This window comes from Lissotriton vulgaris, chromosome 4_1, assembly GCF_964263255.1.
Source record: "Lissotriton vulgaris chromosome 4_1, aLisVul1.2, whole genome shotgun sequence".
Taxonomy (NCBI): Eukaryota; Metazoa; Chordata; class Amphibia; order Caudata; family Salamandridae; genus Lissotriton; species Lissotriton vulgaris.
Window position 1 is genome coordinate 1,889,521,977 of NC_141691.1, and position 24,656 is coordinate 1,889,546,632.

Sequence of the window (24,656 nt, forward strand, 5' to 3'; positions counted from 1 at the left end):
TTCCTCGTTGGCGTCTACTTTCGGCGCCAATTTTATTGGTTCCGAATGGGTTTTAGATTTGCGCTCTGGAGCCTTAGTAGGGGTTTTTGGGTCCTTCGACTTTGGTGTCGAGTCCGAAATCTTTTCCGGTTCCGAAGGTTTTCGATGTGTCTTCGGGTCCGAGGCCTTTTGTTCTTTGGGTGCCTAAGTGCTTGGTGCTGAGGCATATTTGGAGACAGGGGGAGTAGGATGTGTTCCCGGTTTCGGCACCAACTGTGTTTTTGGGGCACTGAGGTGTGGCTTGCTCGGTCCCAAGCCTCCGGAATGCTTGCCCTTTGTCTTCGGAACCAGGCCTGAGGGTGGGGCTTCTGAAGTTTCATTGGTTCGCGACTAAGGCCTTCAGGCGAAGTATTGACCGGAGCCTTCTTTTTGTCGGTGGGGTTGGGGAGGGGCAATTGTACTCACTCTTTGACCTGGATTGATGTGGTCATCAGAGTCGGAGTCATCTGCTACGGATACGATGTTGAGATCCTTCGAATCATCTGCCTCTGGAACGTTGAGCCCGGAGATCACGGATAGTCTTCTTGGACGGGAAGGAGGCACAGGCTTGGCAATTTTTCTCTTTGTGCTAAGCCGACAGACAAAGGTTGCAGACCTTGTGTTGGTCGGTGTGTGGGAATTTAGCTCACACAGGGGGTATTTTTTGAATGGAGTTTTTTCCATTAGCCATAGACCCAAATGGCCTGAATGACGTTGATGGGCTCAGCGGCCCACATCGACGACTGAAATAGAGTATTTGAGTTAGAGCGTCGAAAGGCGCGCCAACAAAACAATACCGTCGAGGTTTACACGAAAAGGTTTGGAAAACACAGTACCAAACCGGAGCGCCGATGTTTCATCCAAACCCGATGGCAGAAAAAAACAATCTAAGGATGGAGTCGATGCCCATGTGCACTATCGTCCAAAGGAGGAGTCACCTATCTCGTGACTACAAACGACTTCTTCCATGTCAACAACAAGGTGCAAGCATCCGAGACAAACACCAGATGGCGATCTATGCAATAGTATGAATTCTGCAGCTCATATGCCTCGAACACCATGTTTCTGTTCATACAACCGACAATGCTCACACACCCTCTGTATGAAAAATACCAAGCAACCAATTCTCTGAGTGTTTAATACAACTGGAATTTTGTTTGCACTGCAGCAACGCAACACATTTCTTCTGACTGCTGAGAAGGACAAATGCTCGTAAAAAGAAAGCAATTTTGTGCAAACATTAAAAGGATAATAAAAAACTGACTACTTGCTGGTCCTTCTACAACGGCAAACTTTAGGACAAAAACAAACTGAGCTTCTTATCAATGTCATCAATTTACTGCATACAAAATCTTAGTAAGGAGAGCCACAGGTTATTATCATTTTTAAATCAAAGGAAAACCGTTATGTGAAGACAGAAAGCAAGAAAACCTATGATTGATCCGTGCTACAGAAAGTGAAACTGCCACACAGGACCTAAATACTTGCCCCACCAGCAGACATTTTGAGATGGCTGCAGGTAACAGACCCTGTACTTGGAGTCTTAATAAGTGCAAACTGAAATGTCAGTTTGTTCGGCTTTCCAAAGTCATAAGAAGGTTTATGTTGATCTTTGGCATTATGCGGTTACTCAGAAGTGCACTATACACAGTTGTCCAGTGGGATTAATTTATAGCTACACATTGTTCTATTATGCCTAACCTATGCCCATTACTACCGTACACTTTTTGTCACCGAACACAATCAATGTTCAAACATGAGGCATATTCAATGAATATTCAATACATTTCAAAATAAACATAGCGCTGACGGTGCAGTGATCATTGTGTGCTCTTATTTGTTCATTGCCATAAAACATATAAACATCACATGTTGTATGTCTAATACGACGGTTAGACCACCAATATTGCTAACAGTATTCTCAGTCTGAATTGAAGCACTTCATAACCAGAGACGTGCACAGAGTGGTCTTGTGTGTTTTCTACATTAACACGTATTGTGTTTGATGCCAAAAAAAGAGTACTGTGGTAATACATTACGCATAATCAGACAATATATACCTGTGAATAAATCCCACTAGACAACTATGTATAGTATAGTTTAGTTACCTTAGTCTGGTTTGGGTATAAAGGGTAGTCAATGCTCACACATTCAGCCACTCAGAAGTGGCCCTTAAATGTGAGTTATTTGATGAGCCCATTCTTACCAGATCTTCACACTGGGTGGATTTCATTTTCTTTGCTAAATCAAGTGCTGTGTCCCCAAGTTGATTTACTATCAAAAAGAGGAAACAGAAATGTGTTTACATTTTAAAGGATGTTCAATGGGTCACTTATAATGCATATTCAGCTATTGGTCAGAAAATGTAGCTCTTAAATGCTTTGTGTTGCATTACAAAATTTGACACATTTATAAAAAGTGAATTGAGCTCACATTTTCACAACATTATTCAAAACATATGAAAGTAAATATATCGGCAATGGCTTTATTAGAGATGAACAATGCAGAAAAGGTGGTTATATAACATAACATTTTAAGGCTGATAAGGCATGCAAGGACAGGCAGTTTGCCCATTTTCTGATCCCATCTCATAGACTAATCCTACATAAACCTTAGTTTATGATTGGTCATTCCTACATATGTCAGCTTGTTTCATTCTTTGAGTTTTTCTGCATGTTTCACCTATATTATTTTTACTTAAATGTTGTTGCAGGCATATTTCCATTTTCCAAGGATAGTACTCTTTACTTTTTTTAAAATTCTTTTTATTAAAAACGAAAAGGAAGAAACAAAACAAAAGCATCAGGTGACCAACATATAACATCATTGCAGGGTTTGAATTGTCATCCGTACAGAATCATTAATTACAATATGCATGAATTTGGGATCACGAGGATTCCAGTGCTTCTATTTGTCTCGTCGGGGGTGCACACAAATCGCTGCGGTGACTATTCCAGGCCCCCCAAATCCTCCCCCACTTCTTCTGACATCCCCTAGCCACACACACAGCCCTCTCCCTGAACATACACCAGTCCAGATCCTGGGCCCACTTGGTAAGCTGGGGTGACTGGCTGGCTCCCCACAATTGAGCAATTTAACGCTTCGCCACCATACATGCCAACGTCACCCACTGTTTCTGATATCCATTCAAATCCGTGGGTTCCCATACATTCAATATACATCCGGTCGGAACTCATCCCCCAGCACTTCTTTAATCACATCGTGCACTTTCATCCAATAATTTTGTATCTCATCACAGTGCATAGGATGTGTATGAAAGTGCCCAGTTCTCCACAACCTCTCATGTAATCTCCCCTCGCCGCACTCCCCATGTGCACCAGTCTAGGCCCTATGACACATGATCTATGTAGGATCTTAAATTGTACCAACCTAAGCCTCATCTGAACCGCAACCACCTTGGGGGAGGAGACAGCCTCTACCTAATCTTCGTCATTCAATTCCAATCCGTCCGCTTCCCACGCTGTTCTAATGTTCCCAAGTGGGTCTTCTATTTTATTTACAAGCTTCCTATAAATTAGGGAAATGTTTTTTTCTGGGAGTTGACCGTCCAGCCCTCGGTCCTCAAGGGGGGAAGCCTCCGGAAGCTCTGTGCCTCTATGTATGTGGGAGAGAAGGGCGTGTGTAATCTGCCTATACTGAAAGTGTTAATTGTCATGTAGGCTGTATTGTTTTTGGAGAGATTCGAAAGTCTGCACACAGCCCTTCCCCCACACATCTTTAATCTGACTAATTCCGATAAGGTCTCACTTATCGAACCCTTTAGACTTCCAAAAGCTCCCGAGCCTCTCCGAGCTAAACAGGGGGGGTGGCCTTTGTCAGCTTCCCTTCCCATCCCATCCCAAACTTCTGATGGCCGCGTGCCAAACATGGACTGCATGCGCCGTCGGGCCCGTCAATGTGGATCTTCCAGGCTTGGCATACAAAGCTTTAACAATATCCCCACCTGGTTGCTGCCCACGGTCCATAGTATACCCTGGGTTCCCCGGGGGGCCATAGATCACATGATTCACCGCCACAAGATGCGAGGCCCAGTAGTATTTCTTCAAATCCGGGAGACCAATGCCCCCATCATACCAAGGGAGAGTCAGCTTGACAAACGCTATGCGGGCCTGCCGTCCCAAAGAAGCTCCGGTTGGAGTGCCTCCTACTCCCTGAAGTAAGCAACAGGCACTGGATCCATAGTGTTTTGGAGTATGTAGAGGAACCGGGGCAAGGCTATCATCATGAACAGCACCGCCTGTCCAAGTAATAACAGGGGGAGAGCCCTCCAACGTTCCACGTCTTTCCTGAGCCGACTCAAGGGGGGTTCTAAATTATTAGCATATCTCGCCTTCGGGTTTAGTGTTATATACATGCTGAGATATTTAAATCCCACTAGTTCGATCTTTATAGGGCATGAATGCGGGACCACAGGCGGCTCACCCGATATAACAAACAATATCGACTTTGTCCAGTTTATTGCAAACCCGAAGTATCTACCAAAAATAGTCAGGACATCCAAGAAAGTACTCCGGAATCCCTGGGATTAGTGAGATATAACAGGACATCGTCCGTGTAAAGCGAGATTTTATCCTCCCACTCTGGTGTCCAACGCAAGCCACGATTGTGACTGTGTCGAGTTTGTTATCGAGGACTTCCATCTTGTGACCCAGGGACGCCTGAACCCCGTTTATAGCTGCCATGAGGCCCTTTAATGTTGGTTCGGTGGGGGTAAGTGTTGCGTCCTCCCCTCCCGATTGAGTCTTCCTCAGTTCCACTGGGGACCCTTTGGGCAAGGTATATTGATCCAGTTTGTTGGGTTGAACGCTTCTGGACCCCTTGAAGGACCTGGGCTGGGATCTATTGGTGTCCGTCTTGGTCGCCATCCTGCCTCCTTGACTGCCAAAACCAGATACCGGGCAGGGAGTCACCCCTCGGGCGTGTATCACCAGGCTTCCGCTCGCTCCTATCACACACCCACTTCGGCCGCCTCAGTCCCCCTCTCGCAGGAGATCCGCCTCCTCCCGCCCGGTCACTCGGTCAGCCTGCAGACGGGACAACCTTTTTAGCCGCTGATTGCTCACTCACACAGGGAGCAGGTCACCAGCCACCAGCGTCCACGCGTCTGCCCAAAATGCATGTGACCCGGTTCACCCCTTCAGGCGCGAGACACCTCCGAACCAGGTGAGAGCGATCCACACTGCGCCACAGGTCCCCCGCCGCCACCAAACATCACTCAGGCCCAAGGGCTGGGACAGAAGAGGAATGCAGCTTTCAAGAGTTTCACCCAAGCTGCGGGTCAGGTAGAGGTATTCACCAAAGTGCAAAGTGCGCCAGTTCACAATGTTTCCTGCGCCATTTCTCACGCAACGTGGATGATGGGGACTCCCTCACACAACACCCGCACCTGGTTATGGCTCCCTCGAGTAAACCACGGAGTAAGGTCAAAAATTAATCCACAGATGCACAAACAGCTGTGCAACTCCCTGGGACACGAGTCTTGAGTGTCACAACTCTGTACTGAGCCCTTTAACAAACGGTGGCGCCGGCGAGCACAGAGGTCCCCCAACAACCAGCTCCTATTTTCCTCCAAGCGCTGGGCCTGCAGGCTGCCAAGTCCTTTTGTTCCCCTCTGCCTTAAAGCGGCATGGCCTCCCGCAGCTCCATCAGGCGGCACTGCTTCTCTATCCAGGCTCTCTCTCACTCACCGCGGGACTCCCCCAGGTCTTTAGGAGCGCTGGGCCGACGACGGGCCGGATCAGTAATTACCGGTCCACGGCCCCCGATGTTGACTCACTCGGCAGCGGCCACCACTGCTAGGCGCGTCCCCGGCAGGCTAACAGGCCGCAATTTACCGGGGACCGTAACTCTGCCTCCAAGTAATGGAGGCGGCCCGGAACAACCTCGAGGGACGTCGCTTCTTCTCCCAAGTCTGGGAGCGGGGCTCAGGCCTGAGGATTGTTACAGGATAGTACGGCTGGAGTGGGAGGTCGGCGGAGCCAAAATCCTACGCGGCCATCTTAGTCGCCCCCTAGGCTCCTCCAGTACTCTTTACTTTTACTTCTGAAAATCAAAAACATATACTAAAATAGTTTTGAATCAAGCCAATTGTGGATGTCTTTGAAGAAACATCTATTAATCAAGTGCTATTAGCAATTGCAAAGTCTTGTACCCCATCGCTGATCCACCAATGTACGAAGCTGGCTTCTACTTAGTGTACCATAATGAAGTACACTACGGAGAAGGTCCAGACAACCCTTATTGGCTTAAATGACTAAATTAATAATTCTAAGTGCTCTATTTGTGGTAGGGTGGACTTGCAGCTTTGACTTATCTGAGGGTAGTGTTAAGCATTTGTTGTACACAGAGTCAATATATTTGACCCTGAAGAATAAACTCAAGATCAATTTCGAAAAATAACACAGGCTTCAATATAATTTTAGATACCAAGATCATCAGAATCATGTAAATACTTTAGACGTTATAGTATTTTACAATTAAAACAGTAGAAAGGAAAATGCTACTTACCAGTATGCATCTGTTCTTGGCATGTAGAGCTGTAGATCTGCATACTTTTGCATAGAGCGCCATCTGGTGTTGGGCTTGGATGCTTGCACTTTGTTATTGTAGAAGTCTTTGTAGTCACGAGATAGGTGACTCCTCCTCTGGTTAGTAGTGCGCATGGAGATCGACTGCATCCTTAGATTGTTTTGCCATGAAGGGTGATGATGGAGTTAGTTAGAAATAGAAAGATGTCCATGTGTAATGTATTTAAGTCAGATAGTCCTGGGAGGCGGGTAAGATTATGCTGAGCTAAAGCTCTACATGTCAAGAAAAGATGCATACCGGTAAGTAGCATTTTCCGTTCGCGGCATATGAGCTGTAGATCACATACTTTTGCATAGACTATACAGCAGTTCCCCTGTTAGCGGTGGCAACCTGTATGCGTTGCAGTAGTTTGAAAAAGGGTTCTTAGTACAGCCTGGCCCACACTAGCTTGTTGTTTGGCCTGCACATCTACACAGTAGTGTTTTGTGAAAGTGTGAGGTGTAGACCATTTGCGGCTTTGCAAATGTCATTCATGGGGATGTTTCCTAAGAATGACATGGATGCCCCTATTTTGCGAGTGGAATGCGCTTTAGGGGGAATGGATAAGGTACGTTTTGCTTTTTGGTAGAATATTTGAATGCATTTAACGATCCACCTGGCAATTCCAGCTTTTGATATAGGATTGCCTTAATGGGGTGGTGAGAAAGCTACGAAAAGTTTCGTTTTCCTGAAACTTTTTGTCCTTTCACTGTAGTAAAGTATAGCTCTTTTGACCTCAAGCATATGAAGAGCCCGTTCAAATATTGAGTCTGGTTGAGGGAAAACTACTGGGAGCTCAACAGACTGATTAAGGTGGAAAGCTGAAACTACTTTAGGTAAGAATTTAGGATTTGTCCTAAGAACCACTTTGTTGTGATGTATTTGCAAAAATGGTTCTTGTATGGTAAATGCCTGGAGTTCACTTACTCTTCTGAGAGATGTGATGGCCACAAGGAAAGCCAGTTTCCATGTCAGGAATTGCAATTAACATTTATGTAAAGGTTCAAATGGGGAACCCATGAGCCTAGTAAGGACAACATTTAAATTCTATACTGGAGAGGGTGGAATTCTGGGAGGAATTATTATGTTAAGGCATTCCATGAATGCTTTGATGGGAGGTACCCAAAACAACAGCAAGATGCAATCATATAGATGTGTATGCCAGATTACATATTTGTAGATGCAGAAGATAACAGATAATGTTTTGAGTTGAAGCATCTAGTAGATTGATTGTGTTGTTATTGCAGTAAATAACAATTATTTTCCATTTAGCTATATAGCATGCCCTAGTGGTAGGCGTCTAGCTTCTTTAATGACGTTCATACAGTCTGGTGGGAGATTGAGGTAACCAAACTCCATGATATCAGGAGCCAGATTGCTAGGTTCAGTTAAAATGGTTCTGGATGTCTTATCTCTCCATGGTTCTGTGTGAGAAGCATTGGGGAGAGGTGCAGTTTTTGGTGCGGAACTACTGAGAGTTCTAGCAGTGTCGTGAACCATGGTTGTCAGGCCCATGTTGGAGCAACCAGGATCATTGTGAGAGACTGTTGCTTGAGTTTGCGAACCAGTAACAGAATGAGCGGGAGAGGCGGAAAAGCATACGCAAATCTGCCTGACCAGTTCATCCATATTGCATTGCCTTTGGACAATGGGTGTCGATACCTGGAGGCGCAGTTTGGGCATTTTGTGTTTAAATGTGTGGCGAACAGATCTATGTCTGGGTGGCCCCACATTTGAAAAAACGGAAGAAGAACTTGCAGATGAAGTTCCCATTTGTGAATCTGCTGTTGTTGACGACTGAGAAAATCCGCAATTTGATTGTGTATCCCAGGTAGATGCTCTGATAAGAGGTATATCTTTTGAGTAATGGCCATCTCCAAATGCTCTGTGCTAGGCGTGATAGCTGCAGAGAGTGTTCCCCCTCACCCGCACTGTTTTTGTATATAGTACATTGCTGTCATGTCGTCCGGACGAGGACAGTTTTCCTTAGCAGATGTTTCTAAAAAGACTTTAGGGCAAGAAATAAGGCTAGTAACTCCAGGCGATTGATGTGGAGGAGTTTTTGTTGAGGGGTCCACTAACCTTGAATGGTGTGGTTCAAGAGATGAGCTCCCCAGCCGGTGAGCAATGTGTCCGCTGTTAGTACTATTTGTGGAACTGGGTCTAAGAACGGCCTCTTTGGAAAGATTTTGAGTGTTCCACCATTGCAGAGAGCGATATGTGCGGCTGTCTACCAACACCAGATCTGTAAGATGACCTTGAGCTTGGTTCCACTGTTGTGCTAGACATTCTTGTAACAGACGCATTTGGAGTCTTCCGTAAGGGTCAATTAAGATGCAATAGGCCATCATCCCTATCAACTGCATGAGCACTCGAACTGGTAGTTTTGCGGTTGACATTTTGCTATAAGGGCGTGCATACTGGCTATCCTGACTGGATTGGGGTATGCTAGGGCTTTGGAAGTATCTACTGTTGCTCCTAGATACTGTTGGGTGAGGGACTAGTTGGAGATGTGACTTGGTGAGGTTTATTGTGAATCCTTACTGTTGCACCTAGATACGGTTGGGTGTGGGACGGTTGGAGATGTGACTTGGTGAGGTTTATTGTGAATCCCAAGTTGTGCAGCAGCTGGATTGAGTTGTGTGATTGTTGTTCACAACTGCTGCGTGACTTGGCTTTTATGAGCCAGTCATCTAGGTAAGGAAACACATGAATGTGTGGTCTTCTTCAATGGGCTGCTTCCACTGCAAGACATTTTGTGAAGACTCTGGGTGCTGTTGTGACCCCGAATGGAAGGACTTTGAGTTGGTAATGTTGTCCGTCCTCCATGAACCTTAGGTATCTCCTGTGAGCAGGCTGAATAGGAAAGTGTAAGTAGCCGTTCTTGAGATTTAGAGTGGCAAGGAAATCGCCTTGTTGGAGCAGTGGGAGGACCTGCTGTAGGGTGACCATGTGAAAGTAGTCAGATTGTTTATACACGTTTAAAGGTCTGAGGTCTAATATTGGCCTGAGAGAGCTATCCTTTTTGGGAATGAGGAAATAAAGGGAGTAAACCCCTTTGCCTTGCTGGTGTAGGAGAACCAATTCTATTGCATGTTTTTGCAAGAGAGAGAGAACCTCTTGCTTGAGAAGCGTTAGATGTTCTGTTGACAGTCGAGGTTGTTTGGGAGGTATGTGTGTGTGGGGGCGGGGGGTATAAGTAAATTTCAGGTAGTAACCATACTGGATAATTTGTCGTACCCACTTGTCTGTGGTGATTGAATTCCAGACAGGTAGGAACTGTGATAGTCTTACTCCGACTGGAGTGGAGTGGTCTGGGGGAGTGGAGGAAAGTCACAGTTTTGTGTGGGGGGAGTTGCTGGTATTAGAACCACGTCCTGTGCCCCTGTTGTTATTGCATCTGTAAGTCCCTCTAAAATATCCTCTGTTAGGGCAAGTTTTAGTGGGGCTTTTATAAGTGGAAGAAGTGTCTCTACCAATGGTCTTGGAGGTGCCCCTATAAGAGGAGCGACAAAAGGAAACCCTACTAGTGGTTGCTTGTAGAGCCCCCATGGAGTTGGCCGTATCTGTGTCCTTTTTCATCTTTTCTAATGATGTGTCCTCAGTGGGTTCAAACAAGTGTTCCTGATCTAAGGGTTGATTGAGGATGGTAGACTGCACCTCTTGCTTAAAGCCCGATATGCGTAGCCATGCAGGTCTACGTAATAACATGCTTGTATTAATTGCGCTGGATGCTGTATCTGCAGCATCCAGGGCACATTTTATTGAGGTGTTCGTGATTAACTTTCCCTCTTGTATGAAATCATTTGCTTTGGTCTTGTACTCATCTGGAAGATGTTGCATGAGTTTTTCAACTTCATTATAGTGAGCCCTGTTGTATCTTGCAAGTAAAGCTTGTGAGTTAGCAATGCACCAGAAGTTTGCTGCCTGGGACGTAACCTTTTTACCTGATGCGTCTAGGAGCTTTGATTCTTTGTCGGAAGGGCGGCCTCACCTGAGGTTTGGGAATTTGCCGTTTTGCGGGCATTTGCCACTACTAATGAGTCCCAAAGGGAGTTGACCTTTGATGTAAGCTGGATCACTTGGAGCTGGCTTGTATTTTTTCTCAATCCTAGGATTAAGCACCCTAGCCCTGACAGGATATTTAAAAACCTCAGGGGCATGTTTAATCATCCCCTTGATCATAGGGAGAGTATTATAGTTTTTTGTGGCTGGGAAAATATCTCTAATAAAAAAGTACTCCTCTAGAGGGTCTGAATGGATTTGAACCCCATCGTTTTCTGCAGGACTGTATCAGTTGCACAAATCCTATATTATCATCTAGGGGGGTGGTCTACAGGGATATACATCTGGCTCAGACACATCTGGGACATTGTAGTCGTCCAAAAAGTCATGAGGTGGGATACTGTGTGTGTCCTCATCAGTATCTGTGTGATGTGTGTCAATTCCCTCCTCCTCACCTCCTATATCCTCATTATCCTCTTTTGGTGCAGGTGAATGAGGAGGCACTGGAGAGTGTGCTGGATATGGTATAATGTTTGCTGGTTGTGGAGGTGGAGAGAAAGGCCTCATAGGTGAGGCTGAGGAGTCTTTTTTCTTGGAGGGTATCTCAGGAGTTTCTGAGGTGTGCATTTTTTTCTTTTTGGGTGGTAAGGAGGTGACGTGGCCAGTATGAAGTGTTTTTTGCTTAGGATCTGGTGAATCTGGATGGAAAGGTTCTTTGGATCCGCTGTCTTTTTTTGGCGCCGAGGACTTCGGCTCCGAATGGTGTTTTGGCCTGCCTTCCTTAGCTTTAGGAGGGGTTTTTGTCTCCTTTTGCTTAGGTGGAGTTTTCGACTCCGAGAATTTAGTTGTTTTTTTTGGCTCCGAGGACTTGGGTTGAATTTGCTACGGTGCCGAAGAGTCGGTTACTTTTGGTTTTGGTTTAGGTTCCGAAGATTCTGGGGTCGAAGGGACCTTGGTTTTATGTTTCGGTGCCAAAGATGGTTTTTCAGCACCATGGTGTGGCTGGCTCAATCCTGAGCTGCCTGAAGGCTATGTGGGATTCCGAGCCGGGCCTGGAGGTGGGGCTTATGAAGACTTGTCTCAGTGTCGACCTAGACCCAAAGAAGGTGAAGGTGTTACGAGAGCCTCTTGTGTTTCGGGGTCGGGGCGTCGACGTCAGTACTCACGCTCCATTGACCTGGGGTAATCGTTTGGTCTTCTGAGTTAGAATCGTCGGTTTCGGAGACGCTGGCCTGTTCCTCTCCTGTCTCTGGTTCCGGATCTTTGGTACCTGCCTCGAAGATGTCTTTCGGCGCCGAAACTGTTGATCTGGACATTTTGTGACGTCGAGCCCGGCAATCACGTATGGTCTTCTTAGACCTGAAAGAGTCACAGGCTTGGCAGTGTTGACTCTCATGTTCTGACGAGAGACAAAGGTTGCAGACCTCGTGGAGATCTGTGTGTAGGAATTTAGCCCCACACTTGCATTTTTTAAATGGAGTCCTTTCCATATGCTGGTTGATGGCGCTGAAAGGCCGAAAGGCCCACGTCGAAGACCGGACTCGAAAAGTTTTTTGGAACTGGATACGCGTAGAGAGAGATCATGATCAAAGAAATACCGTCGATCGGAGAGATTTTTGCATGATAAAGGGGAATCGAAACAACGTCGACCCAGAGCGCAGCAAATTACATCCGAACCCGATAGCGGAAAAAAAACAATATAAGGATGGAGTCGATGCCCATGCACACACACCTAATCAGAGAAGGAGTCACCTATCTTGTGACTACAAAGACTTCTACAATAACAAAGTGCAAACATCCGAGCCAACACCAGATGGCGATCTATGCAAAAGTACGCGATCTACTGTTCATATGCCTCGAACATCACATTTGTCAGATTTGAGGCATGAGCCTCGAAGCACAAGTTACTTACCTTCGGTAACGATATATCTGTAAGAAACAGTAGTTAGTATTAGATTCCTTACCTTAGAATATCCTAAGGCGTCAGACTTGATCTGGAAACTTTTGAGTAGCAGTACTCTGCGGCTCCGCGTCCGTCGTCGTTGGCGCCGGGATGACGTCGCCGGAGTACTTAGACGCCGCCCTCACGCGCTGACGTCGGTTCTTATACACAGCTTTTCCGCACCAGAAACGCAGAGCCATGGTAAAAACTAACACTGGTGCCATGAAACTAGGGCCCTGAAAGGGGATGACCTTAAATCTAGATATCGGTTCGCGAAACGGGGAGGATGGGTGGGGCAGTAAGGAATCTAATACTAATTAGTGTTTCTTACAGATATATTGTTACCGAAGGTAAGTAACTTGTGCATCTGAAAGAAACAGGTTAGTATTAGATGTCTTACCTTAGAATAGATACCCCAGCAATACCAACCCCGGTGGTGGGTCTGCGAACCAATGATCACACCAGAAAGTCCTGGAGAACGGAACGGCCGAAAAAGCCATCTCTCCGGACTTGGCTGTCCAGGCAGTAGTGTCTTGCGAACGTGTGCAGCGAGTTCCACGTAGCTGCCCGACAGATGTCCTGCAAGGGGACTCCCCGACCCAGGGCAGTAGAAGCCGCCGTGGCCAGAGTGGAATGGTCACGTAGCCCCACAGGAAGCTCCTTTCTAGCCAGAGAGTAACAAGCCTTGATGCACAAGACGACCCATCGAGAAATGGTCCGCTTATGCGTCGCCCGTCCCTTCTTAGCGCCCACGTAACCAACAAAGAGTTGGTCATCCACCTGGAACTGGCATGTGCGATCCAGATAGAATGAGAGCGCACGTTTTGGATCCAGGCGGTGGAGCCTCTCTTCGTCTTTCGAGGTATGCGGAGGTGGAATGAAGGTGGGCAAAGTGATGGACTGCCCGATGTGGAAGGCTGTGACTACCTTGGGCAGGAAAGAGGGTCGCGTCCGCAACACAACTTTGTCCGGACGGACTGAAAGGAAAGGAGGCTTAGAAGAAAGGGCCTGGAGCTCACTCACTCTCCTGGCAGAGGTGATGGCAACCAGGAAAGCAGTCTTTAGAGTAAGGAGGCGAAGAGGACAGTTATGAAGTGGCTCAAAGGGAGCGCACATCAGAAAAGTCAGAAAAAGGTTCAAGTCCCACTGAGGCATCACGAAAGGAACAGAAGGAAACTTATGAGTGATGCCCTTCAAAAACCTATTTACAACCGGGGACTTGAACAAAGAGGGCTGATCAGGTAGCCTTAAGAAGGTGGAAATGGCTGAGAGGTAGCCCTTAAGAGTGCCCAGAGCAGAGCCCTGCTGGGCAAGAGAAAGAAGAAAGAGGAGATCCTCTGAAAGAGGGGCAGAAAGGGGATCCACAGCCTTTGCTGTGCACCATGCTACAAATATGTTCCACCTGCAGGCGTGTACCGATTTTGTGGAGGGACGCCTGGCTGCCATAATCACATTACAGACTTCAGGAGGCAAGTCAAATGGCCTCAACTGCCGTTGCTCAATCTCCACGCATGTAAGTGGAGACTGGACAGGCTCGGGGGCAGAAGGTCCTCCTGAAGGGGCAGACGAATCGGGGGATCGACAGACATGCTGAGTAGCTCGGGATACCAGAATCTCCGTGCCCAGTCCGGAGCCACAAGGATGACTTGGGCCCGGTCGCGCCGGATCTTCTTCAGCAATCTGGGCAGAAGTGGTATAGGCGGAAAGGCGTACAACAGACCGCAACTCCACTCACGACGAAAAGTGTCTCCGAGCGAGTGCCGCCTTGGAAATTCCAACGAGCAGAACTGATGACATTGCGCGTTCTCTTCTGTGGCGAATAGATCTAACCAAGGCACTCCCCACTGCTGAAAGAGGCCTTGCGCCACGTCCGAGTTCAGACGCCATTCGTGATCCATCATGCACCGACGGCTGAGTTAGTCTGCCCTGGCGTTCCGGAAACCTGTCAGGTGTTGAACCACCAGGGTCACGCCCTGATGTTCCAGCCACTGCCAGAGGCGCAGAGCCTCCTAGCATAGGGTCCACGACCCCACCGCGCCCTGTTTGTTGCAGTACCACATGGCGGTGGCGTTGTCCTTGAACACCTGCACTACACTCCCCTGGACAGAGGGGAGGAATGCCTTCAGTACAAGCCGGATCCCCCGCAGCGCCAAAGGTTGATATGGAGCTGGGACTCCGCCGGAGACCAGAGGCCTCTGATCTCCACCTCTCCCATGTGGCCTCCCCAGCCCTGGAGGGACGTGTCCGTCACAACTACGTGCTACGGTTGGGGTAGGGAGAGGGATTTGCCGCTGACCCAATCGGGGTCTGAGTGCCACCACTGCAACTGTCTTGCAGTGCCCTCCGAGATCAAGACATGGTCGGACAAGTTGCCCTGATGCTGGGCCCACTGAAACCTAGGTCCCACTGCAGAGCCCGCATCCGCCACCTGGCGTGATGCACCAGAAGGATGAAGGAGGCCATCAGCCCTAGGAGCCGCAGTGTCAACCTGACTGAGACTCTAGACAACGGCTGAAAGATCGGAATCAGAGCCTGAATATCCCGAACCCGCTGTTCGGGAGGATAAACCCAAAACTGCGCAGAGTCTAGAACCGCTCCAAAGAAGAGGAGCTTCTGAGAGGGACATAGGTGTGACTTCGGCACATTGATGGAGAACCCCAGCAGGTGCAGGAGGTCGGCCGTAGTCTGGAGGTGGCTGACGACTGTCTGGGGCGAGCCCGCCTTCAATAACCAGTCGTCGAGGTAGGGGAAGACTGAAACCCCTAACCTGCGCAGATGAGCTGCGACCACCGCCATCACTTTCGTGAACACCCGTGGGGCGCTGGTAAGGCCGAAGGGGAGCACGGTAAACTGAAAGTGCTTGTGGCCTACCGTGAACCGCAGGTAGCGCCGGTGGGCCGGCAGGACGGGGATGTGAAAATAAGCGCCCTGCAGGTCCAACGCTACCATCCAGTCTCCCGGGTCCAGGGCAGCTAAGACCTGAGCCAGTGTCAGCATCTTGAACCTCTCCTTCCGGAGGAAGCCGTTGACGTTCCGCAGGTCCAAGATAGGGCGTAGGTCCCCTTTGCCCATATTGGGAACCAGAAAATAGTGGGAGTAACAACCACACCCTACTTCTGGCCAAGGAACACGCTCGATGGCCCCCTTGGCCAAGAGAGCCATAACTTCCTCTCGCAGAAGATTCAAGTGATCTGCCGACAGGCGGTGGTACTGCGTTGGCATGGCTGGAGGGGTCGCCTTGAAGGGGAGGGAGTAGCCCCTTCGGACGACTTGCCTCACCCACATGTCCAAAGTGATGTTGCACCAGTCGAGGAGGTGATGGCGAACCCTGCCCCCCACTGGCGTCACGTGGGCCTGAAAGCTCGGACTAGGAGGGTTTGAGGTGGATGCTGCAGGGGTGGATGTGGACTGGCCTCGCCATTGTCCCCGGGCACAGCCACGGCGGGTACCACGTCCGCCACCGCGCTGAAAATTAGTCTGCGGCCCATGGCTGGCAGGACGTGTGGGGGCGCCCCTTCCTTGGCCACGAAAGGAACGAAAGGCAGCAGTTTGCTGGCGCAGGGCGGACCTTGTCGCCATAGAGGCGACGGCCATCAAACGACATGTCCATAAGGATGTTTTGGACATCAGCCGAAAAGTTGGCGGACCTCATCCAGGCGTGGCGACGAATCACCACCGCCGCTGCCATCGCTCTGCCCAGTGAGTCTGTTGTATCCAGCTCACACCGGATGGAATACCGTGCCACATCTCGACCCTCCGCAAGGGCTTGGGCGAGTTTAGTCCGGGACTGCTCCCGACATTGTGGCAGCACGTCCGCGACCGTGCCCCACAGGGAGAGGGTATAACGGCCCAAGAGGCACGCGGTGTTAACTGACCACAACCCTAAACTCAGTGAGGAGAACATCTTCTTACCATACTGTTCGTACCTCTTGGATTCACGATCGGGGGGAGTCGTCGGGAATGCGGTCTGGGAGTTAGAGGCCTGTATGACCAGGCTGTCGGGAGTGGGGTGGGGGACAGGAAGCAAGGGCCGCCCGGAGCCGGGCGGTGGCGTCTGGCCACGTTCCTATCTAAAGGGGGACCTGTAGCGGGCCTGGACCATGTGCCCAGAAGAAAGTCAGAGAAGGCCTCATTAAACGGCAACAAAGGCTCCGAAGAGCTTACTTGCGGTTTAAGGACCTCAGTGAGGAGGTTAGTCCTCACGGCCGCGACGGGGAGTTCAAGGGAAAAGGCCTTGGACGCCTGCGTCAACATCACACTATAGGCAGCCCCCTCCTCCGAAGCCACGGTAGGGGGGGGGGGGAGACAAAACCAGTGTCTGGCGAAGTGTCCAAACCACTGGCATCCCCAAGCTCACCTGCCCAGTCCTGATAAGACCAGAGGGTCCTCAGACCCCTCCCAATCCGCCTCGCCACCCATCTCCTGGTACTCAGGGTAAAAGGATGGGGCCGAATCATAGAAGAAAAAGTCTTATCTCGATGTCGAATGCGGCGTCGAGCGGCGCCGCCCCGGCATTGGAACCTGGTCGAGTAGGGCGGACTGGGGACGTTGTCGTCCGTGGATGGCAACGGAGGCAACACCCTAGGGGCCGGCGCTGGCGAGGTCGTAAGGTCGACCAGCGATGACCCAGATCCGGAACCGGATCCAGCGGGGCCCTGCAGCGTCGAGACCGAAGTTGCCGCCGGGGCCGAAGCACCTGGCCCGCTTGGGCTCCCTGTCCGGACCGCTTGGCCCAAAGGCGCTGCGGAACCCGACGGAGGAGTCTGACACCTGGGGATATTCTAAGGTAAGGAATCTAATACTAACCTGTTTCTTTCAGATCACTGTAATGTTATCCTATGGGAGAAACAATCACTGCATAGGTACACTTAGAAATGATTCTCAGGGTTACTCTCCTGGACTTTAGGTGCTTAGAGGCCAAGGTCCAACGAATCACCAATAGTTCGGATTTACCTGCCTTGGTGTGTCCGGGTGAACAGGTGTTGATTGCGATGGTAGCCTCAAATGCTACCCATTTAAGTCTATGAAGAAGTACCTGTGGAAAGAAAGGTTGCAAACGGGGACTTAGGGACAAGCCTAGCAGAACCTAAAGGGGGCTCGGCTCTGAGGATCTCTGGAGCACCGGGAAACTGTTGGTTTACATGGAGCCGGGCTGTGAGGCTCAGTTGAAGAGGTGTTTTGTCTGGCGGGTCGCTGCCGTTAAAGCCTCTGAATTTGTGTTGGAGATCTGTAGAGGGGAAGAAAACAAAGCACAGTGCTATTCTTGCACATCCGGATGTCCCTCGTTGGCAGGTTGATGTTGGCGTCTGTGGTGCCTGGACTGGACAAACAATAGTCCCTGGTAGTTGCAAGGGCTTCCGCAGCCCTCGTATTGGTGCAGGGAGACTCAGCATCTCAAGCCTTGGTGAAACAATGAGGCTGACGTCCTGGACTCTTGGTGACCTCATCCTGGCAAGATGGTCCCTCGAAGGACCCGGGGGTCAGAAAAATGGAGAACCGCCATTGCAGTCGGTGCCTGCATATACAGGGGAGTGGATCCTTCACCCCAAGTGAGATCTTTGCTGGTAGTTGAGATGTTGGATACTCCTCCAAGGATTTGCGGAGGATGCGCAGCCTTTGGACTAGTCAATCTCTGCAATTGTCGAGGGGCAACCAGCCTGGCAGAGTTTGGGGCCAATCTTTGGTGCAGGTCATCTGTTATCGCTCGGTCGGTTTCTCTTCGTTCTTCCTCAGTTTCCAGTAGTCAAATCTCAGTTTCTGGTGTCAGGGGGCAGCCTAAATACTGAATTTAGGGATGTTAAGGAGACTACCTACCCCTGGGGTGCCTACACCCCATATATGACCACTTCCAGTGAAGAGTGGGAATAAACCTGACCGAGAGTTCCAAGTTCCACTTAAAACAAGATGGTGGAACTCTTCTTTTGTTGTCCACCTTAGGGAATGAATTGCCTGAGAGTAAGCATGCCTTCTGAGTAGCTAATATGCCACCTGTCCTAGTGTCAAATAGGCCACAGGGCAGCGGGTGGCATCTCCCAGGTCTAGCGGAAGCCATGGTCTAATGTCAAAGGCCGTAGAGGCTTTGAAGCCTCTAGCCTCGATATGCGAAATTACTTGCCACCCTGCTGGCAGAGGTGTAATCACCTTCTGCCAGAGCAGGCATTGCTCCTGACCTCTGAGAGTGGGGGCTCTTACATACCGGTGGTCAGAAAATCATTTGTGGTGGCAGGCTGGGTGATATCAGTCGGGTAGCACACAAGAGAACTTGTAGGCTTTCAGGGGGCACCTCTAAAGAGCCCTTTGAGTGCATGTCACAATACATTTGGTAGTGGCAAAAGTACTGTTTTATTAAGACAGGGTTTGTGATACCAAACACATTTTCAGTGAAGCCATTATGTAGATGGGTAACCCTTAATGAGCAGTGTACAGTACATAGGTTTAAAATGTATCCTGTACACGTGTAATGTCGTGGCAACGGAATCAGACATCACAGGGGTAACTCTGCTCATGAAAATGTCCTCACAAATAATATAATATATAGGGCTCTAAGCCATGCTGTAGGGATGCCTTGCATATAGTTTATGCAGTGTGAATGGGTATGGCACACAAGGAGGGTGTCATGTTCTGTTTTCATAATGGATTGGTTTGCACCATTTCACGTAGTGCAAATGCTACTTACCAGTATGCATCTGTTCTTGGCATGTAGGGCTGCTGACATTCATATCTGTGCATAGATCGCCGCCTAGTGTTGGGTCCGGATGATTGCACATTGTTGTCCTGGAAGAGTCTTCGAAGTATCACGAGATAGGTGGCTCCTCCCCTGGACTACAGTGCGCATGGGCATCGACTCCATCCCCAGATTGTTTTTAGCCATTGTGGCCGAGATGGAGTGAACTATGTGAGTGATGACCATGCTATGAGCATATACATGAATACTGCAGCTGCTACAGGCGCCGGGGAGGAGGGCGGGCGATATGAATGTCAGCAGCCCTATATGCCAAGAACAGATGCATACTGGTAAGTAGCATTTGCAGTTCGAGGCATGTGGGCTGCTGAATTCATATCTGTGCATAGAATACATAGCAGTCCCTCCATTATCGGCGGCCGCCCGTGCCAGCTGCAGCAGTTTGGAAAAGTGTCTTGAGAACAGCCTGACCTACAGCTGCCTGCTGTTTAGAGTGCACGTCTACACAGTAATGTTTAGTAAATGTATGTGTGGTAGACCATGTGGCTGCTCTACATATATCCTCTAAGGGGATGTTCCCAAGGAAGGCCATAGAGGCCCCCAACTTTCTGGTGGAGTGGGCTCTTGGTGGAATTGTAAGAGTGCGTTTAGCTTTTGCGTAACAGATCTGAATACATTTCACGATCCACCTAGCAATACCAGCCTTGGAAATAGCGTTACCCTTGTGGTGTGATGCAAAGGCAACGAAAAGCTGCTTAGTCTTTCTAAAATCCTTGGTCCTGTCAATGTAATACATTAGGGCCCTTTTAACGTCAAGGGTGTGGAGCATCCGCTCCGCCAGCGACTCAGGATTTTGAAAAAACACCGGCAACTCGATTGTTTGGTTTATGTGGAACTGAGACACAACCTTGTGTAGAAATTTAGGGTTAGTGCGGAGCACTACCCTGTTAGCATGGACTTGGAAAAAAGGCTCTTGGATGGTGAGGGCCTGCAACTCACTAACCCTCCGTAGCGATGTAATTGCTACTAAGAAAGCCACTTTCCAAGTCAGGAACTGAAGCTCGCAAGAGTGTAGTGGCTCAAAAGGAGGACCCATCAGCCTTGTAAGAACCACATTGAGGTTCCATTCTGGAGCTGGTGGTGTCCGTGGTGGAATGACCCTTTTGAGTCCTTCCAGAAAAGCCTTGATAGCAGGCACCTTGAAAAGTGAAAGGTGTTGTCTATTCTGGAGGTATGCGGCCATCGCAGACAGGTGAATGCGGATGGAAGTATACGCCAAATTGCATTGGTACAGATGGAACAGGTAACAGATGATGTTCTGAATGGAAGCATCCAGCGGGTTAATGTCATGGTTCGCACAATAAATGACAAACCGCTTCCATTTAGCCGCATAACATGCTCTAGTAGTGGGCTTTCTCGCCTCCCGAATGATGTCCATGCAATCCGGGGGAAGATTGAGGTAGCCAAACTCTAGGACTTCAGGAGCCAGATCGCCAGGTTGAGCTGTTGCGGATCTGGGTGCTGAATGTCGCCATGGCTCTGCGTCAGAAGGCTGGGTGTGAGATGAAGCCTTTGATGCGGTACCACAGAAAGTTCCAGAAACGTGGTGTACCATGGTTGGCGAGCCCACGTTGGAGCAACCAGGATGAGAGTCATCGAGTGCTGCCTGAGCTTGCGCGCCACCAGCGGTATCAGAGGTGCTGGGGGAAAAGCGTACGCAAATCTGCCTGACCAGTTCATCCATATCGCATTGCCCTGCGACTGTGGGTGTGGGAACCTGGCGGCGAAGCTTTGGCATTTTGCGTTCTCCCTTGTGGCGAACAGGTCTATCTCTGGATGACCCCACCTTTGGAAGTACGGTTGGAGTACTGATGGATGTATCTCACACTCGTGCATTTGGTGGCTGTGCCTGCTGAGCAGGTCCGCCATCTGATTGTCTTTGCCTGGGAGATGTTCTGCCATCAGGAAAATGTTCCTCTGAATGGCCCACTTCCACATGCTCTGAGCCAGATGAGACAGCTGCGGAGAGTGTTTGCCCCCCTGTTTCTGAATGTAGTACATGGCCGTCATGTTGTCCGTCCGGATCAACACGACCTTGTTGCACAGATGTACTTTGAATGCCTTTAAGGCCATGAAGATTGCCATCAGTTCCAGTACATTGATGTGCATCTTCCTTTGCTGTAGTGTCCATAGTCCCTGCACTGTGTAGTGGAGTACATGCGCTCCCCATCCCTGGAGAGAAGCGTCCGTCGTCAGGATAATCTGTGGCACAGGCTCTTGGAACGGTCGGCCCTTGCAAAGGTTTTGTGGATTCCACCAATGCAGAGAGTTGTATGCCCGACCGCTCACCAACACTAGGTCTGTTAGTTGCCCGTGAGCCTGAGTCCACTGACGTGCTAGGCCCTCCTGAAGCGGACGCATATGTAACCTCGCGTGCGGGACAATGGAGATGCAGGAGGCCATCATGCCTATCAACTGCATGAACACTTTCGCTGGAAGCGAGTGCTGAGGTCTGAATCTCTGGATCAGCGTCTGAATACTGGCGACTCTCACTGAATTTGGCTGCGCAGTGGCCGCCAGAGTGTTTATTATATTTTACAGAACAGAGGACCCTAGTAATTAGAGATCAACTGAATGATAGACATATACTCGATAGTATATATGACTGCTGTCCAGCCGGACAGAGTTTTTTATTTTTCAAAGTTTCAGGTTAAATGTGTAAGTATAACATTTATACAAAAGTGGGCACAACCTGTGACCCACAAAGTACAAGACAAAACATATGACAGAACAATTATGTAAAAATTATGTAAAATGCGCACAAAAGCGGTCTGTACTAGTAATCCATTTTACAGACTGGAATTAAATCATAGCAACCCATTGTTTAACACAATACGTGAATTTAAACAAACATATGGTGCAATATGGTCGACGACGTTTCGATGCAATTTCTAAATGCATGCATCATCATCAGGACAAAAGCTGGTGTGTCAAGTTTGTCTTGGAAGTTTTAAAGCAATTTCATTACCCCTTTAATGTGCATAATAGCTTTCTTGGGGGTACTCGGGCTTTCAGCCGTGGTTGTTTAGCTGTGAGAGCTAAAAGTTATCTACCACAATGTCCCTCCGTGTGAGAAATTACTCACAGCGCCTTCGCCGGTGGAAATTAGAATAATAGAGCAGTGCTCGTCTTTGCGGCGATTCCAACATCCATAGTGGGGTTTATAGTTTGGGCATTGCTTGATAGCTGGTCAGGTGGGTTCTGGCGGGGATCGCTTCCAGAGTGTTTATTGTCGTGCCCAGATACTGCCGTATGTGGGTGGGCTGGAGATGGGATTTCGGGTAATTCAGTGAGAACCCCAGATTGTGCAGGAGATGAATGGTGCGGGACACGTGGTTGGCGCACTGTTGTTCCGACTTCGCCTGAATGAGCCAGTCGTCCAGATAGGGGTAGACGTGGATGTTTTGACGTCTTAGATGCGCCGCCACGGTCGCCAGGCACTTCGTGAAGACCCTGGGCGCTGTGGTGACCCCAAAGGGCAGAACCCTGAACTGGTAGTGCTGGTTTTGAATGGTGAACCTTAGGTACTTCCTGTGTGAAGGATGCAGGGGAATGTGAAAGTATGCATCCTTGAGATCCAGAGTAGCTAGGAAGTCCCCTTGCCGAAGCAGCGGGAGAACCTGCTGCAACGTGAGCATATGGAAATGTTCTGACAGAATGTACCAGTTGAGGGGCCTGAGGTCCAGGATGAGCCTGAGGGATCCGTCCTTTTTGGGAATTAGAAAGTACAGAGAGTAAACCCCTGTTCCCCTTTCTTGCAGTGGAACGAGCTCTATTGCCCCTTTTTGCAGCATGACTTGGACTTCCTGCTGCAACAAGTGCAAGTGCTCGCCGGACATAGGACGGTTTCTTGGGGGTATGTTTGGTGGAGTGGAAGTGAGTTCCAGACAATAACCATATTGGATAAGAGATTTGACCCACCTGTCCGTGGTGATGGATTTCCACGCGGGCAGGAACTGCTGGAGTCTCCCCCCGACTGGTGTTGTGTGGCCGGGGGGCAGTGACAAGGCGTCACTGTTTGCTGGCGGTGGAGGACCTGGAGCTGTTATTTCCACGTCCTCTGCCTTTGACGTTGTTGCCCCGGTAACCACCTCTACCCTTGTTGGTGTATGAGGATTGGGTGTTGCTTTTATAGTATTGCGTGGATTGTGACGCTTGACCCCTTGAGGTGCCTCTGTTATTGGAGCGGCGAAAGGAACCACCCCGAAACTGCTGGGATTGTAGGGCACCCATAGATTTAGCAGTGTCAGTGTCTTTTTTCATTTTTTCAAGGGTTGCATCCACTTCTGGCCCAAACAGGTGGTCTGGATTAACTGTTTGGTTTAAGATGGTAGTCTGAATGTCTGGTTTAAAGCCTGATATTCTAAGCCATGCATGCCTACGCAGTAGCACGCTAGTGTTTATAGCTCTGGAGGCGGTATCAGCCACGTCCAGAGCGCACTTAATTGAAGCATTGGTGATAAGCTTCCCCTCCTGAATCAACATTTCAGCTCCCTCCTTATACTGATCAGGTAAGTGCTGTAGAAGGGTTTCTAGGGTGTCATAGTGTGCCCTATCGTAGCGTGCAAGTAGCGCTTGCGTGTTGGAAATGCGCCACATATTAGCTGCCTGCGCAGCAATACGTTTCCCTGAAGCTTCAAAGACCTTCGATTCTTTGTCTGGGGGAGGAGCATCACCCGTGGTCTGTGAGTTTTCCCGCTTACGTGCGTTGGAGACAACCAAAGAGTCCAGTGGCAACTGTCCCTTGATGTACGTTGGATCAGTGGGCGCTGCCTTGTATTTTTTGTCAATACGAGGATTGATGACTCTTGCCCGGGTGGGCTCCCTGAAAAACTCAGGCGCATGCTTTAGCACTCCTTTGAGCATTGGCAATGTCTTGACAGTCTTTTCAGCCACTGAGAAAGTGTCAAAAAGAAAATCGACATCCACTGGGTCAGCATGGAGGTCGACATCATGATTGGCCGCAGCTCTTTCAATTAGAGCGTTGAAGGCTGCAGAGTCCTCTGTTGGGGAAGTTTTTGCAGCAAAAAAGCTGCGGCTCGTGTCCTGACTGAGGGTCCTCAGGGTCGCCCCCAGCAGACCATGGCTCATTGACATCCTCTGGATCCGAGTACGCTGGATAAGTATACTCCTCCTCCTCGTCCCCGTCACCCTCCCCAGCGTTAGAGTGAGTGGGTGTGAGCTCCAGACCTTGTGGAGATGCAGGCTCCATAGGGGCAGATGCACCCGCAGAGTCCAACTTCTTTTTAAGGGGAATGTGGAAATGCTCCAACACAGGCTCGGGGGTGATCTTCCTTTTAAGGAGAGAGAGCTTGCCTGTGTTGGCGTCGATGACAACCTCTCGACGCTCCTCGTCCGCTA

At 49.2% G+C, this 24,656-nt stretch overlaps 1 protein-coding gene across 3 annotated transcripts in view; it reads right to left on the minus strand.

The window, feature by feature from the left end:
* ASAP1 (ArfGAP with SH3 domain, ankyrin repeat and PH domain 1) overlaps positions 1-24,656 on the minus strand; it is a 1,926,573-nt gene that overhangs the window by 419,838 nt on the left and 1,482,079 nt on the right. For all 3 annotated transcript variants that reach the window (XM_086966222.1, XM_086966220.1, XM_086966221.1), the window contains one exon: positions 2,225-2,292. In XM_086966222.1, coding sequence (XP_086822348.1) covers positions 2,225-2,292 — 68 coding nt within the window. The remainder of the gene's footprint in view (positions 1-2,224; positions 2,293-24,656) is intronic.